This window comes from Lissotriton helveticus, chromosome 2_1, assembly GCF_964261635.1.
Source record: "Lissotriton helveticus chromosome 2_1, aLisHel1.1, whole genome shotgun sequence".
Lineage (NCBI taxonomy): Eukaryota > Metazoa > Chordata > Amphibia > Caudata > Salamandridae > Lissotriton > Lissotriton helveticus.
The window spans coordinates 459,054,216-459,072,641 of NC_136059.1; the positions used below are offsets into that span (position 1 = coordinate 459,054,216).

Consider the following 18,426-nt stretch of genomic DNA (forward strand, 5'->3'; position numbering starts at 1 on the left):
GTAGTTTACTGGTATTTTTATGTCTTCGTATGGTGTATAATTTCCAGGTATTTTATCCTGTTTGCAGATGTGAAAAAAACTTGTTGTGGTGTCTGCAGCCAGGAAGAGAATATCTATGTCCTATATACTTGTGTGCCTCAATTACGAAGGTAACTTCCCCACCTTCAAGAGTGAGACCATGTTGTATTAGTGTCTGAATAACTGCATGTCTGCAGTTCTCAGCAATGTTAAGTACAGGAGCCCTTTCGTCTCCAGACATTATTATACATGGATTTCAGAGAGGGTAACAGAATGGGAATTAATCCTTTGTAGATTACATACATAGGATTTACGTACTCAGCTGAGGAGGATCGTACCATTCGACCACAGCAGTCTCTGCTTAGGAGGTAAGTATGAGTCTCTGAGAATGTACAAGAGAATTACTCAGGCAAATAGAGAATAAGAACCCAATCCACTAATGTTGGCAGTGCCATATTGTGCACTTTCCACTTTCCAGTAGGGACTGCACATTTGTTAGACAACATAAACGTTGGGATGGTGCCAGACTGTCAGTCAGTCAGTCAAAAATTTACTTTATTTGGTTTATCACAACCATAAAGCAGACTGATTCCGTGCATCCCCACAGAACACGTTGTCTTATAGATCAGTTGGCTCATAATGCCACCATGAGCACTCCTAAACCTAGTCAGATAGCAAATGGTTCCGGCAACCATAGATCATGACAACCCTGACTCCCTCAGGAATCTTGTAACAGATCTAAAACCCTTTTGCTGAGTCACTCGTGCTTTCTCTCAGAGGAACATACAAGGATTACACAAAGGGACGTTTTTCAATATTTATTGAACCATTGTGATTCTTGTATATAATATATGTGCTCTAATAAAAGAGAGAGGGACCCCGCAACCAAAGGGATGGGGGACCAAAATGACTATTAGGTCAAGCAGAAAATCCCTTTGGGACACCTTTTTTTTAAGTGACACAGTATTCAACAAGTAATAAAAACACATAACATTAACATGAAGCTATACTTATGAGGCAAGACAAAAACGAAATCATGAAAAGTCCTGAACAATTTATTATACAATGCAAAATTAAAACACAAATAGACACCAATTAAAATACCAGGGAAGAGCATAAATTTAAGGAAAACATACAATTCCTATTTCATAAAAAAGAAGGTTTGAACAGAAAATTAAATTCAGCAAAGACGTCAGAATTATTTTCTAAGCATTGTAAAACACAATCCTCCTTATATCATGCGACGCGTTTCGCTGGATCAAATGATTATACCACCTTCATCAGGTTTGTAAATAGTTTCTTCCCCAAAATATTCTGAAAAAACGAAAAAATTCAGTTTTAAGAATGCATTGTTATTACTAACCATTTTTTATACACATAATATATGTGCTGCAATGATCAATAGACTGAAGCAGTTAAAAGTAATTAGCAGTATAAGGACAGTGAACAAAATACATTGTTCCACCATCTTGCTAAAACATTGTATATATGCAAGCATATATAACACTATATAGCCATGGCAGGGCCCAGGGGTGTGGCCCTTCCAGGTAAAATAATGTGCAATGCTCACATCAGATTGTGAGCATTCATTTCATAAAACTGTTTTTTTCATAGTATTTATAAAAAGAAACGTGTCAAGAATGTTTATGGAGGGGAGGAGCTACGCGCGCATCCAGGATGGCCGCGTAAGCACAGGGCTCCCGAGTCCCTCGCTGCCCTCCGCATATATCCTGAAAGATATCCTGACTTTGACCGCGGGTTCTTGCAGATGAACCTCAGCTGATACCTAAGCTGTTTTAAAAATTTCATTTGGACTTCGGAACCCGCAGATACGCCGACCGGAGTTTTGGAGGCCCGCCCCACGGCAACACCGGGAGATGGCACACCAAGACGCCGGGGAGTAATTGAACAACAGCGGCCTGATGGGTTTCCCCTGTTGCCCTGAGTTGACTTTCGGTTTCGTTTCTGGACCGCTGCCTTCTCTGACTGCGTGATTGCCTCGCTCCTCCATCGGGTTCCAGCCTAACTTTGCTACCTGACTATACGCCAACTGTTCTGAGGGTTTGGGTGTTGGGCTGAGCTGCTGCTTCTGCCCTTTCAGCCCACCTTCGTTATTTGCAGTGGTCTGGGGGTGAGCGGCCATTTTCAACAGGTCTCGCGGGCCCCCTCTGGGCTCCCCATTCAACATGACCACCAGGCCTGACAATGAGAAGCAGAAGACTAAAACGCCTCTACGCGGGGGACCGATTCAAACCAACATCATGGATCGCTATACCCAACCCAAGAGGTCACCCGGTGGTGCCAGTCGAGCTTTTGAGGGACCCACTGACGATCCGACTACGTTGGCCGACTTGACCTTGCAGGACGTCATGGACGCCATTGCCAACATGCAGACTTCCATTGGTCAGCAATATGAGGCTCTCGCTCTCAAAATAGACACTGTAGCAGTTGATGTTACTTTGATCAGAGCTGATTTGTCGAAGACCAATGAAAGGGTCAAGTCTCTGGACCTGAAGACTTCTAGCCTCACGACCGATGTCTCTGATCTGCAGACGGAAGTTGGACGCTTGCGCTCCTCCAACGATCTCATGGTCCATCGCCTGGAGGATTTTGAAAATAGGGCCCGGCGCAACAACATACGCCTTGTCGGGGTCCCTGAAACCTCTGGTGCCTCGGCAACTGATCTTCTTGTGGAGGACATCGTCTTGAATCACCTGGCCCTCACAGGCCTGAGTAAATTCTTTGCTGTGGAGCGTGCCCATCGAGTGCCGGGCGGAAAGCCGAAGTCGGGTGCCACGCCGAGACCTATCATCCCCAGGATCTTCAATTTTAGGGATAGAGACACCATCCTACAGGCCTCGCGAGTAAGTGGCCCCGTCAAATTTGAGAACACGACGGTGAGTCTCTACCCGGACTTCACGCAGCTTGTTCAGAGACAAAGGATGGGGTTTCAGGGAGTGAAATGAAGGCTGAGAGACTTGGGTCTGAAATACGCAATGCTCTTTCCAACCAGGCTGCGTGTCGAATATGAAGACCGGACTTTCTTCTTTGATTGTCCTGACGGAGTTAGTGACTGGCTGGATACCCTCCCCAAACAGACTGACTCAACTGGGCATCCGGGTGGAGCCGGGGGCGGCGTATCGGAACAAGAGTGACATTATGTTTCCTGATTTCTGAACATTGACGTACTATTCGGCTGGGTTCGATATTTCTTCTATCACTGTGTCCTATTGCTATGTACCCGGGGTTGGCGGGGGAGTGGGACTCTTTCCTCCTCAGGGGTTTCTTTTCGTAGACTAGTTTAATGATGGGGCAACAGGCACACTGCAAGTTGGGGTGGCTCTTGAGTCTAACGCAGGGGTGCAGGGTGGGGGGCGTTGTAACGGGTTCTCGTTGGGGGATGGTGGGGGGTTCTTGGGTGTTAGTGGGTTTCTTTCAAGGCAACGTATCGTATTTCTGCTTGACTAGGTCTTTGTGTTCGTTGTGGGGTGGACTCTGCACATCTTTTTGGGATGGGGGTTAGTGGGTTGAAACTAATGTGTTGAAATGTCAATGGGTTGGGGGATAGGATAAAATGGGGTGTAGTGTTGCAGCTACTGCGGCGCCTCTCCCCCGATATTGTGTTGTTGCAGGAAACGCATCTGGTTGGGAACACGTGCCATGCCATGAATCGGCGAGGGTATCGTCTGGTGGCACATTCTGGCTTCACCTCTGGTTCTAGGGGTGTGGGCATCCTCGTCAGGTCCTCCCACCCCTTGGCAATTGATGCTGTGCTTCTTGACGATAGGGGGCGTTATGCCGCTCTCACTGGTAGATGGGAGGGGAGGTCGGTCTCACTTGTCACTGTCTATGTTCCACTGGGTCTACAGACCTCGACTTTTGCTGATCTTGGGCGTGTAGTACTGGGGCTCCCTGAGGGCCTTCTGGTGATAGGCGGAGACTTCAATTCGGTTGTCTCCAGTGACATAGATCGCTACCCCCCCAGGGATCTCCCCAAGTTGCCGTCCTGGTTAAGTGGGTTCCTGGAGACACTTGGTCTGGTGGACTGTTGGAGGTTGCTGCACCCGAATCAGGCGCAATACACCTTTCACTCTGGTGCCGATGGCAGTCTGTCCAGACTCAACTATATTCTGTTGCCGGCGGCGCTGTCCTCCTCCGTTGGGGAGGTGAGGCACCTCGCCCGGGGCATATCCGACCACTCTCCAGTCTGGCTTAGCATGGATACTACCATGAGTAATGAGGGACGGGTCGCACCTATAAACGCCTGGTTTCTTCGCAATCCCAAGACCCGTTCCGAATTGGTGAAATCCCTTGATCATTATTTTGTAGAAAATGTGGGATCTGTGTCATCTTCTGTATCGTTGTGGGAGGCGTTTAAGACTGTGATACGTGGGCAGGCCTTATCTTTAATCGCCACCGCCAAGAAAAGTAAGCATGAAGAGGTGGTCCGTCTGGAGGCGGAGATAACCGCACTGGAGAGTGACTTGGAGTGCGGAGTGTCCCGTGCCAAACTTCATTCCCTCAGCCTCAAACAATTAGATTATAAGGCCCTGGTTACTGATGCTGCGAAAGTCATGGGCAGGGAACAGCAGGGCAGACTGTATGATATTGGGGATAAGGCGGGTAAATTGATTGCGTGGCTGGACAAGAAAGAAAGGGCGAGTCGTGTAGTTCCTGTGATTGAGAACCTTGATGGAGTGTGCGTGACTGACCCGGCTGCGATTGTTGAATGCTTTGCGGAACACTTCTGAACCGTGTATGCTCCGGTCTCTGACAGACCAGAGGCTGACTCTCATTTGTTGCTCCGCGATATTACTTTGCCCTGCCTGTCTGCGGCTGATAGAGACCTGATGGACGCGGTGCTGTCGGCTGATGAGGTGGCTACTGCCATTCGTTAAATCCGCTCTGGCAAGGCCTTGGGCCCTAATGGTCTGCCCATTGAACTGTATAAACTGTGCCCAGACAAACTGGCTCCATATCTTCGTGATATGTTTCTAGAGTCCCGCGACTCTGGCTCCCTTACACGTGACCAGCGTCTTGCTACTATCGTAGTGATCCACAAGGAAGGGAAGCCACGGGATCGCTGTTCTTCTTATAGACCGATCTCGCTTCTAAACGCTGAACCGAAAATTCTGGCTAAGGTATTAGCTAACCGCCTGACGAATGTTATCAGCGACCTGGTCCATCCGGATCAGTCCGGTTTTATCCCGCATCGTAACACTGCGCTTAACCTGCGGCGCTTGCACGGTGTTCTCGCGAGGGTGGCGTCACTCCATGAACCGGCCATCTTGGCTTCTTTGGATGCTACGATGGCCTTCGATACTCTTGAGTGGCCTTATCTCTGGGCCGCTCTTGTGAAATTCGGATTCGGCCCCGGGTTCATCGGCTGGGTGAAGCTTTTGTATGCGGAGCCGCTGGCGCAGGTGGTTATGAATGGTCGGGTCTCAGCGTCTTTTGTTCTCGGGAGGGGCACGCGACAGGGCTGCCCATTGTCACCACTGCTTTTCGCACTCGCCCTTGAGCCGCTGGCGGCCTGGTCGCGCTGGGAGTACTCGCTTAAGGGGATCCGGTTGTCCCCGGACTTTGAGGATCGCGTCTCGCTTTACGCGGATGATATTTTATTGTACCTTACGTCCCCTCGAAAATCTCTTAATGTTTTGTTCGATGTGCTCACTTCGTTTGGGAAAAATTCGGGCCTTGTTATCAACTGGGCTAAGTCCTGTGTATACGTGCTCTCGGGCGGTCCCTCTCCCTTGCCTCGCAGATGCCCCATTCGGGTCTCTCTGACAGGCTTCAAGTACCTGGGGATCTTTATAACTTTAGACCCCGCGGCTCGCTACGCACATAATCTGCTCCCCCCCCTTCAAAGATTGAGACTTGACGTTGAGCGCTGGCGCGGGTTGCCTCTATCGCCGCTCGGGCGCGCAGCCCTTTTTAAAATGATGGCCCTGCCGAAGTTTTTGTACGCTCTTCAGAATACGTTCGATACTATTCCGGCAAGCTACTTTAGGGAGGTTGAGAGCCTGCAGAGACGGTTAATTTGGGATGGATGTTCGTGTATTTCCCTCGCTAAACTCACTCTTCCCTGGTATGATGGGGGTATAGCGTTGCCGGATATTAGGCGTTACTATTGGGCCTCGAAACTGAGTGCGATCAATCATGCGACATATGCGCCTGCTCCTAACCCGGCGTTCGAGATGGATAAGTATTCGCTACCGGGTGGGGACTACAGGAGGGCGCTCTACTCCAAGGCGGCGGGCAAGGATTTATCTGGACCTACCAAGGTTGCTGTATGAGTGTGGCATGCTGCGAATGCGTCTGTGGGTTGGGAAGATCGATTGACTCGTGCGACCCCCTTGTATGCTTCTGAAAGGTTGGGATGTCTCTGTAAAACGAAAGGGTTTGAAAAATGGGATATGATTGGTATTGGCTGTGTGGGCGATCTTTGGGTCAAGGGCAAAATCAAGACCTTTGCGGCACTACAAACAGAATATAAATTGAGCAACAGGGAATTCTTCCGATACACACAGATTCGCCATGCCTTGAGTTCGGTTCTCCCTGCAGGTACTGTCGTCCCCGAGTCCTCCCCCCTTGAAGATAGGCTCCTTGACGGCCACGTCCCCGACAGTACCATTTCCCTGATATATAAGAAGTTGATCAACACCCGAGTGGATCTGTTAGGGCGTCTTAGGGAGGTCTGGACCGGCTATGGTTTGGAGCTGGACGACGAGGATTGGCAAGCTGCATTATCCTCGCCTAAGGAAGTCGCGATCCCTGCCCGTCTCCGTTTCGTTCAGCTCAAGATCTTACATCGTGTATATATCACTGGTCCGCACTTGATTCGCATGGGTTATTCCTCGGACGGGTTATGTAAGCGTGGTTGTGGGATGCTTGGTACTTTCCTCCATATACTTTGGGAGTGTCTGGCGGTGGTGCAGTTCTGGAATAATGTGCATGCAGTGATGAGTAGAGTCACGGGGGTGGTGCTGCAGCCCGAAGCCAGGCGGTGCCTGTTGAATGTGTGGGAACCGAATGATTATAGTGTGGCCCAGACGCAGTGGGCGACCCTGGGTAATATGATTGCCAAAAGAGATGTAGCACAGTTGTGGGGTTCCCAGCGCCCGCCCACGGTATCGGTGTGGAAGGAGAATATGGACTGGTGTATGTTCAGAGAGAAGACTGTGTATGTGGCGCGGGGCAAACCTAGAAAATGGAATAGTATCTGGAGCCAATGGAACGCGTACCGTGGAAATCTGTGTGCGCCTCCATTCGTTGACAACCCCGAAGTCCCTCTGTCCCCCTGATCCGACATTCCATGTCTTGTGTGCTTTCTGTTATCCTTAAATTTGTTTCCCCGCTGGCCCCCTCCCCACAATATGTACTATTGACCTGTTGTATAATATTGTGCTTAGGTGTCCTCCTATGTAAACACATCTCCATGTATACTGATTTCTTTTTGCCTTGTAATTCGTTTTTCCTTCTTTCAATAAAAAGTAAAAAAAAAAAAAAGAATGTTTATGGAAAACTGTAATAATGGCATTTCTAAATAAATCCGCTCCAGGGAAAATGCAACAGGTGTTACAATTGCCCAGCTTAGTGGCAGTCAGTGTGTCTATTTTAGAAGCATGGAAAACAAATCTTATAGCCGCCAGATTACATACAGACCACTGATCTATTTTACCAACGTCTAAACTCTTGGTCATTTTGAATGTTTTCTGTAGCTGGCTTCAAGTGAAGTTAACATGAGTACCGTTGAACTTGGAATGTTTAACCTCAGAGGGCTACATGATTACACAGAATACGCTGTTGCTGTGAGATGTATTTGTACAGAAGGCCAAATTCTTTGGAGTGACTGGAGTGCAGAAAAAACTGGGAGAACTGAAGAGAGAGGTAACTAATAAAGAATTAATGTATAACATGTATTCCTAAAGTTAGTTGATTATTCATTCTAAACGTGTAAATATTTTTCACTGATAAGTTATTTCTATGTTGAGTTTTATCAGCTTTGTTTATGGTAATAATTAATTTTATTTGTTAGATTTTCCTCTTTAAACAACAATTTTGAAAACAAATCAACCCAGAACAATATTCTAGAATTTTCCTCTACAGACCTCTGGGATGTTTCCTCTCCTCTTGACAGATTCACGTCCTTTTATTTAATTTCACATCAACGTCTTTAGACAGGGAACACATGCGTGTGTGTGTGTGTATGTCATGTATGCTTTTGTATTTTTATAGACAACAACATACACCAGAGTTGTCTTTAAAGTGGTGGTGTGACGAGGAAAATTGTGGGAGGAGGCAATAATGGACAAGCAGGGAATGTTACAGTTACATCGGGAGTCATTATATTACGGTTTATGCGTCAGGAGTCGTTCGTTCGTTCTTAAACTTTAGTCGATTATTTCATAAAACAATCATAAAAGCAAACATAAACAAGCATTTACAATGCAACGGTTTCGCCTTTGGAAAAGTTAGAGCTATTGGCATTGTAAATGACAAAATTTGTATTTATGTGTTGGTTTTGAAAACCGATAAATAAATGGCATTGTCATTTACATTGCCAATAGCTTAATCTCTCGCAAATGTGAGACCTATTGTACCCTACAGACGAGCTCAGCAGACAGCAATTACTACCACACACACACACCCAGAGCCACACACACCCACACACCCAGAGCCTGCCACACACACCCAGAGCCACACACACACACACACCCAGAGCCCCACACACACCCACCCAGAGCAGTCACATACACACACCCACTGGAGCAGTCACACACAAACACACACACACTGGAGCAGTCACACACACACACACTCTGGAGCAGTCACATACACACACTGGAGCAGTCACATACACACACACACACACACACACTTTGGAGCAGTCACATACAGACACAGCCGTGCAGCGCAGAGCGTAGCCGTGCAGCGTAGAGCAGCAGAGCGCAGCGTAGAGCAGCAGAGCGCAGCATAGAGCAGCAGAGCGCAGCGTAGAGCAGCAGAGCGCAGGGAAGAGCAGCAGAGCGCAGCCGCGCAGGGTAGAGCAGCAGAGCGCAGCCGCGCAGGGTAGAGCAGCAGAGCGCAGCAGAGTGCAGGGTAGAGCAGCAGAGCGCAGGGTAGAGCAGCAGAGCGCAGCCGTGCAGGGCAGAGCAGCAGAGCGCAGCCGTGCAGGGCAGAGCAGCAGAGCGCAGGCGTGCAGGGCAGAGCAGCAGAGCGCAGCCGTGCAGGGCAGAGCAGCAGAGCGCAGCCGTGCAGGGCAGAGCAGCAGAGCGCAGCCGTGCAGGGCAGAGCGCAGCCACGCAGGGTAGAGCAGCAGAGCGCAGCCGTGCAGGCCAGAGCAGCAGAGCGCAGCCGCGCAGGGCAGAGCAGGAGAGCGCAGCCGCGCAGGGCAGAGCAGCAGAGCGCAGCCGCGCAGGGCAGAGCAGCAGAGCGCAGCCGCGCAGGGCAGAGCAGCAGAGCGCAGCCGCGCAGGGTAGAGCAGCAGAGCGCAGCCGCGCAGGGTAGAGCAGCAGAGCGCCGCCGCGCAGGGTAGAGCAGCAGAGCGCAGCCGCGCAGGGTAGAGCAGCAGAGCGCAGCCGCGCAGTATTCTGCAGTGGCATAGAGTAGACCGTGGTAGTATATAGTAGAGACCACATTTCTTCAAATGAAACGACCATTACATTTCCACTCTCATACAGTTTTACTGATAAAAGTATACAGCGCACAAATGATATGTGGAAATATCATCCCTCAATGCATTGATTTGAACGTCAGCACAGTTCATTTACAGACATTTAAATTTTGTTGTGTGCTAGAAAATAAACATATCCTCTACACAGCCTTACTACAGGAACGCCGCCTCCCCATGCCAGCATGAAGGTCACATAAATCCTCTCACTTTGAAGTCAGAGAAAGCAAATAAAGCCAGCAAACAGAAAGCCAGAAAATGTGAGTTACAAAACCAATGGTAAGCTATGGGCGGAATGCCTTCATATATCAACTTTCTTAAAGTACCCAATATGTCTTTAGCAAACTAGACAGCTGCGTTGTCTGGTAGGCTGCGACCTAAAAAGTACATCGGTCGGTAGCTGGGAACAATAAATATACTCTAAGGTGCACATTAGGCTACTGAAATAGTAATTTTTAAGCTATTCCCCAGAATCTAGACATTCTGCATTTCTTCTAAAAATGTTAAATAACCTGCACATTTTAGATACCTGCCTAAATTTCCAGGCATAAAGAGGGCATGTAGAACTATCAGAATGGTAAGACGTATGACTGAAAACAATGAGGCATACCCGCGGTAGTGGTTATTTACAGATTATCACCATTGCCTTGGGTACTCAATTCTGACAGCAGATCACATGCCAGTTTGGCTGAGTTGAGAGTATCCGTGTAGTGAGTCTTGGCAGTGAAGCCACCTAGACCAATATCCTATATAGGTGAATGCAACAAGCATGCCTGTATTGTCAGGTGTATAAATATATAAAGAGGGCCTGAGAAAGGTGTATAGGGGTGTGAATATTCTGATACCAAAACACAGAAAGGGTTATGTGAGAGACGAAGGCCATCAAGGCTCACCAACTGTAGCTGAAAAGAAGCATAAATAACAGAGCAACTAAATATTTCAATTATCTTGATTACAATCCATTCGAGAATGGTGAAAATAATAGTGGAGAGCCCCGTTTGGCAATATATAGCTCTACGAAACACAACAAAAAATTCTGCCATTTCTTCTGCAGATTTTGACTGTCCCCATCACTGCAAATAAACAAAAGGCGCATGTAGCGGTGTGCTGTTTTTTTACACTCAACATGTTCATTGATAGAAATGTCAAGTATAGAACTCTCAAAAGTTAAACTTGGATTTGAGGTTATACACTAGGGCTTCATGAAAAGAAATACTCACAGGTAGACAAATACAACACAGATACTTTGGGTGGCGAGCACTTTTCAAAACGGTAGGCTGAGCTCCGTGCACATGCTCTCATTTTCAGAGATGCCCTGCATTTTGCTAGAGGAGCTTTCAGCTGGTCTCAATCAAAAGGTAACCTTACAGGAAAAAAAGCTAGTCGCTATTGAATACCATAGATTGACCAGAAATCATACAACATGCATAGACCTTCGTGTTGAATGCAAATTTTTTTTTTTAATGGTCAGGTCACAGACGGTAGAAACAGGTGGTGTCCTTTCTCAAAGGAAAAATTAACTCCAGGTCAACCAAAATCATAAAATCCCATTCTTCAAAAGAATTCACCATTTACATCTGGTCCAACCATTGCTCAGTTACAGGCTTGCTATCCAAAAACAAACGACACGATGCATTTCATTCTTATAACGTTCGTGTGAATGCTGTAAAATCTATTTTTGCATAGTAGCTCACATTTGCTTTTTAGCACATTAACTTAACACAAACATGTTATGACAGTGGGTTACACTAAGTAGCAGTACATCTTCTACAGTGGGTTTATCTATACGGTTCTGAGGATACAAACACACTCGGAGAAAAAGAAGAGGTGCATGTGATTGTAAACAAACCTATATGCAGAAACTTCAGAGATTTATGGAAATAGGAGATGCTCTGAGATGTGATGGATACGAAAGGATAAGAGACATGACTTACAGGGGTATGGTTAACTACTTACAATGATGTGAGCACAACACAAAACGTATGATTTTAAAGTAGACATAAGGGTATTGTTTGGCCATGGCGTCGCAATTTATCAATGAAAGTATGCTATGGAGCAACAGAGTGGCATAGGTACCACAATGGGGGCTGCGCCGGCAAACCCTCAGATTGAACTGTAGTGCTGGTACAGCTATTTTGGGGACGCGGACAAAGGCATTTAAATTCCTTCTAGTCATAATTAACCCTATACACTCAGAGCGATCAGGTCAGGCAGTGCAGGAGTTATCGAATGTCCTCTGGCGTAACAGAACATTAAAGGATGCCGGTGTATGCTCTCACACCATGACACAACTGTGTTGATAAAGCAAACGGTACAGTGGAAGAGGTTCCTGGGATGGGAGCGCTACCGAGTGGCACTACAGGGCAGTGACAGGCGAACCGGGCGGAATATAAGGCCGGCCCGGGGCTCTATGAAGATGGCTGCCACCCCGGGCCTGGCTCGGGCAGGCGTTACCTCGGCCCTCGCGTCTTACCTCGGAATTTCAGCTCGTGCTGCGGCTCCAACACCAGCACCTGCTCTATCTTCGCCATGTCGGGGGGGGGGGCGCCGAGCGCTGTTAGCGTGGGTCAGGGAGTCAGGGTGCTGCTGCAGCGGCCGGGCAAGCGGCAGGACGAGGAGGTTCCAGAGAGGGAGGCTGACTGAGGGTGGGGATGCGGCGGCTGCCAGCTCTGCTTGCCGTCCGCACAAAGGAAACCGGAAGTCATATACATGCGAGTATATCTATGCACAAGGGTGAGAGAATGGATACCACTGGCTAGATCGTTGCGGGGGTGAGACAGAGTTGCGTCAATGCAGCACCCTTTACAGACCTCCCCTCGCTATACCGAGCACCCTTCTTACCCAGCTGGCGGCCGAGCATAGTCCCAACGCCGCCCCCATCGTGCTGCTGCTCCGGGAACGCCTTGTGATTCCGTCCTAAGGTCGCAGCTCCCACGGGGTACTCTACCGCAGCTCGCAGCCCCTGCTGTTTACTATTTCCCTTAGCTTTCGATTTCCCGTAATGTCAGTTCGCCACCCCCTCGCAGTACGTCACTTCCGCTTATCATGTATGTACCTACCAGGATTCTTTTGCGTGCGTCACTTTTTTTTTTCAGGCAAAGCAGCGCTAAATAAACAATAAGATGCTACGATTGTAGAGTGATCGCTCTACGTACTTCTGCCATTGTTAAACGCCATGTTTGTTGGCTTTTTATTCTCCATGTCTTATATTTTTTTTAATTGAATTTGTCACAATTCGCTGCATAATTAGGGAAGAAGCCAACAAATGAGCAGGGGGAGCCAAGCAAAGGCTCTAAAGGTCCTGTGCACGAACCTAGCCATCGGTTTGGCATCGACATTTTGCAAACAAGTCAGGTCCCGGGCCGGCCAGCCAATCACAGCGCGGCCCGGGAAATGACATCACGGGGGTGTCCCGGGCCGGCAGCCAATGACAGCGCGGCCCGGGACAAAGGGGCGGGGCTTAAAAAAGTACCAGAAACGCCCCCGAATCGCGTTTTCCCCGAGAAAGCGTGATTGACAGCCTCTGTCTCCCAATGGCTAGCCTCCATTTATGGAGCTAGCCAATGAGAGACAGAGGCGGGTCATCGATCCGATATAGAACTCAAGAGGTTTTTTAGCGCATGCGCACTACGTGCGCACTTGCAGGCAAAACCTAAAAAATGACACCTAAAATTGTTAGAGTAAAAAAAAAAATTACGATACAAGGATGGCACAGCTCAGGTAGGGATAAATCATGGACTTAGCAGCAACAGGGTTAAATGACACGATATTAAAAAACCAAACTTTTTCTAAAAGATACTGATTTTAAAATATAGGTTGCGGTAAAAAAACAAATATCTGGGGTGGCAAGTGCAAAGAGAAATCTCATGGCTTTTACAGTTGTGAATACAGAGTATTTCTTGAACAATGGTTTGAGGTAACAAATACGCAGATGCTTATACAGTGGGCATATTAGCATAAAGTGCAGCGTGCTTTGTTTAGTAATTCCATCACACGAACAGGGAGTGGGAGAATAGATTTTCATCCTCGGGAATGCCACCAGATTATGTACAATACCTAGTCTCAGCCTTGTAAGTACGTACTGATGAGACTGTCTGGTGATAACTTTTAAATACTTAGGCATGCCATACCCATCCTCCTTGTTGGAAAAATAGTAAACATGTGTTGAATAATGGCTACATTGGGGCATATTATCAAGGGGGTTTATCTCCGCTTTTTTGGCTGTAAAAGCCAAGAAAGCGGAGATAAAATTATCTCCCTATTACCTAGCTGTCGCTAACACCAGTTAGCGACCGCTAGTAGGAGATAGCGACCATCTTGGGCCCCACTTTGCATGTCAGTGATATTTATCACTAATGACATGCAAAGTGGGCGTGCCAAGATGTTAGCGACTGGAAACAGTCGCTAACATCGCTATCTCCTATTACCAACTTTTGGAGATATTCGCGCTAAGCGCGAATATCTCCAAAAACTAACACCTGCCCTGAGCAGTTCTTAGCCATGTTATCCAATGGGAGGTGGATAACATGGCTAAGAGCATTAGCTCGGTAATGCATGAATATCGCTGACTTTTCAGAGATATTCATGCATTGCGGCCGTTTTTTATCGCATTTGCGATAAACCTTGATAATAGCAAGGTTTATCTGCGATAATTTCTGACGATGCTTAGCGGTAAAAAATTCGTTGCTAAGCATCGTTAGCGATAAATATCGCTTAACGTTGGTAATATGCCCCATTGTTCTTTACACCTGTTATAATTATGCCCCAGAAAGACTCTTTTAACCTCCTGTTTGGATAAATCAATGGCACATGAGAGGTCACCGTGGAGGTCCAAGTCAAAGAGTTCCTTAAAGGATGTTAAAACATAATTTAACCACGGGATCTGGCGAGCATTGTCCAGGCGTAAACTGTCTTGAAATATTCGCCTGGTAAAACCGGTTTCATCTTTGGACCAAATAGACCTCCATGCCAAAAGAGGTCTCAATCCTGTTAGGTCGGTTAAGTAATCCAACCCTAACTCTTTGTGGATCAGTTCGGTAGATGCCGAAGAAGGGAGGCATAGGAGTCTCTTAAGAAATATATTTTCTGCAATTTGCAAATCCCTTTGGATCCAGTGTCCCCAAACCCCTGAACCATAAAGGGCAATTGACGCACACCTGTGCCGATGAACATTCAACATGTCAGGGATGCGGCGGCTGCCAAGTTTAGCAGCAAAACGAAATACGCCTGCGGAGCCCTTGCCCATTTTGGCCTTGACGTTAAGTAATTCCGGGGCCCAAGACCCCTTGTTGCTAAAGGTTATACCCAGATAACAAAAATTGTTCACAACCTCGATTCGATTATCCTTAAAGCCCGGTAGAAGGCTGCGCTCCTCAGATGCCACCCTCCTAACCCAACCGCGTTTCAGACTATCCACCTTAGGTGGCCGTGCATTCTCCAACGTCTTTCCAGCTGTCTGGAATAGCTTACCAACCGAATTGCGCAAAGAATCCAACTTGCTGCGTTTTTGAAAAAAATTAAAAACAGCGCTTTTTCAGCAAGCATGGGGTGTGCTGTAACTTGATGATCGGCTGCAGAATTTGTTTGGTATATACCTTACAAAGCGCTTAGAGACCCCGGGGTGATTACGCGCTATATAAATCAAATAAATAAATAAATAAAAATAAAGTAGAATGGTTTGAGTTGGTTCACCTTTTTCCCACAAGCCATAATAAAAGTTTTAGTGTTTTTGATTTTTAATTTCTTCCCCTGTATAAAATCATAAAAATGATTCATAAGTTTCTGGAGGCCTATGGGAGTTCTTGAAAGTAAAACCGTGTCATCTGCGTAGAGCAGTACCGGGATTGGTTGTCCCTCAACTTGTGGAGCATCAGCTAGGACATTCTTCAGGTCGGATTCCATAGAGTTTATAAAAAGGGAAAAGAGTAGCGGGGCCAAAACACAACCCTGCCTAATGCCAGATTTAACCCTAATCTTCCTCGTGCATTCCCCCTCATGACCATAGCGAATCTGGGCAGATAACTTGCTATAAAGTCTAGCCAGGAAGTGGATTATCGCAGCCGGTGCCCCCATTTCGAGTAGGGTTGACCATAACAAAGTATGGTCGACCAGATCGAAGGCACTAGAGAGGTCTGCAAAATAGAGGAACAAAAAACCCTGTTTAGCTTTGGTGTATTTACCAATTAAGAGGTCTAAATTGATACACTGCTCAATAGTGCCTAAGCCCTTCCTAAAACCGTATTGGGAGACAGCAAGAATATTATTAGCTTCAGCCCATTCCTCCAGACGTAGCAATAAGACCCTGCTCATGATTTTTAACGAGGAATCTAGGAGGGAGATAGGGCGGTAGTTCTTAGCCTCTCCTCTATGTCCCTTCTTATAGATTGGCAGGATTACAGATTCACTCCAGGTAGAGGGAGTAGTATCGTTGACGGCGGCATTAAACACCTGGGTCAATAAAGGGCTCCACAGGGCCAGGTCAGATTTATATAGGTCGACCGGTACGCCGTCTGGTCCTGGAGCCTACCCCCCTTTGCTATTTTGGATGGCTTCGTCTACTTCTTGGAGTGTAATCCCTAGGGGTTGAGTAAGTCTGGTAGTATTAGCACAAGGACTATCCTGGGCCTCACCGGCCGGGTCAAAAATTCCTGTAAAGTATTGGACCCAGCTATCCTCACTAACCTGGGCAGTTAGAACTGCAAATTCATCCTTCTGGAGGAAAGGGCTGTTGACAATACTCCAGAATAGCGTGCTATCCCGCAGTTCTGCCGCCTTTGACAGGTCCTCCCAGGCTTGTTCCCTTAATTCCTGTTTCCTACGGTGCAATTCATGTTTATAAGTAGCCCTGAGAAGTTTTACAGCATCCCTATCTCTAGGGTGGTTAGACAGTACAATCTTTAGATCTTGTAACGAGGACGTACAGGCTCTGTCAAACCAACCTAGCGTGGCCCGTTTGGTTATACCCTTAGAGATTGTGAGGGACTTTTTAATTATATCACCAAGTTTCTCGAAATCGGTAATAATGCAACTTGGGGCGGCATCGACTTCAAGACAAGGCATCAGGAGTCATTACATGACTGGTGTTTACCAGTTTTTTACATTACAGGGCTTTAATTCACAGGTATGTTAGTTTTAAATGTCCTAACCTTAAAAATATATCTGTATGAATACGCATATAGCTATACTATGCTAAGGGACAACCAGATTTAGTGTGTAACCATTGATAGGGGCAAAAGTTACAGGAAATTCAAAAAATGCCTTTGAAAAGTGTGGCTGAACCATGCCATCGCCACTTTGTAGTTATAGTTAGGTCAGTATTTCACATGAAAAGCTTTTTTTTGTTTTGCTTATAGCTTGGGCTCCATTTGCCACATCTTCACAAATGTTCATCCACCTCAGCTCCTTCCTGTAATGTTTTCTGGTGATCTGTCAAGTACAGCCAAGAAAAGGGAAGGTGCAAAAACTTTTTTCCCTGCAATTTCCCCTAGAAACTGTGTGAAGCAACACAGAAATAAAATGCTTAACAGAATTACACCAGGTTTTGAAGAAACCTAGGGGCATATCATCAAGATGTGCGTTAAAAAACGCACATCGCACTTTTCCCTATCGCCGTCTATCGCCGGATTTTATCGCCGTGGTAGCGCGTTATTATCAACGCGCAACACTTAGGCGATATTAAATCCGGCGATAGTCGGCAATAGGGAACATTAGCGCGTGAAAACAAGCATTGTTGTCACGCGCTAATGTGTGCCTTGATAATATGGGCGGGTGAATTCAGCTTTATGCTCCACACCCCCATGTTATCAATGCCTAACACCTGATCAAAGCAGGCGTTGGGAGACCTGCGATAAAAGAGTTTATCGCAGGTCTCCTTCTCCCAACGCCTGCCTTGATAATAGGGTGTTACCACCTCCAACCACATTCTACATGTGGTTGGACGTGGGAACGCTCACCCCGCATCCCATTAGCGTTATCTATTGCCCCCAGCGCGAGGGCGATAGATGAAGTCAAGAATACATCTCTAACTCCGGTTACAGACGTATTGAGAATAGTGCGATAAAAAAAATGCGTGCTTAGCGCTTGCATATTTATCACCGGCTATCTCTGGAATTTATCGCCCGGTTAGCACGTTATCAACAACACGCGCCGCAGAGGCAATAAAAATTCCAAATATAGTGGGGATATCGCCGTTTTCCATGGTGGAAAAAGGCAATATCCTAAATGATAGTGCCTTTGGTCTTAGCCACACAATCTACCCCCCATGTTAGGTATGCCTTTGTCAGGAATTTAACAGACGTTAAATTCCTGCGTTAAGGCATTCTTAACATGATTTTAAATGTCGCTAACCCTCGTTGTCAATATAACGAAGCTGGGTTAGCGATATTTATCCAAGGGAGTCTTGTCTGGCACGCCTCCTTTGCATCTCATTAGCGATGCGATGGGAGGCGTGCTGACAAGGGGCTCTATTGGAAAGAAACACATGCTACCGTGTCCTTGTTGATAATGCGAAAATATTATCGCCGCTTTTCGCCCGAAATCTGGCTCTAAAGCGGCAATAATATTATTGCCACCCCTCGTTGATATGCCCCGACATGTTCAATACGATTCAAAAGGGGGTGGTGATGGACAGAGTATCTGAATTAAGCAGAACACTCCTACCCAGTCAAAAGATCAGGGCTTGATCCATCACCGTTTTTTAGCTCACTGCGCCATCCCAGCTCAGAACCTGGCTACAT

General features: G+C 47.0%; 1 protein-coding gene across 2 annotated transcripts in view; it reads left to right on the forward strand.

The window, feature by feature from the left end:
* Nucleotides 1-18,426, forward strand: part of IL31RA (interleukin 31 receptor A) — a 1,277,572-nt gene that overhangs the window by 689,704 nt on the left and 569,442 nt on the right. For both annotated transcript variants that reach the window (XM_078675103.1, XM_078675104.1), the window contains exon 7: nt 7,740-7,908. In XM_078675103.1, coding sequence (XP_078531229.1) covers nt 7,740-7,908 — 169 coding nt within the window. The remainder of the gene's footprint in view (nt 1-7,739; nt 7,909-18,426) is intronic.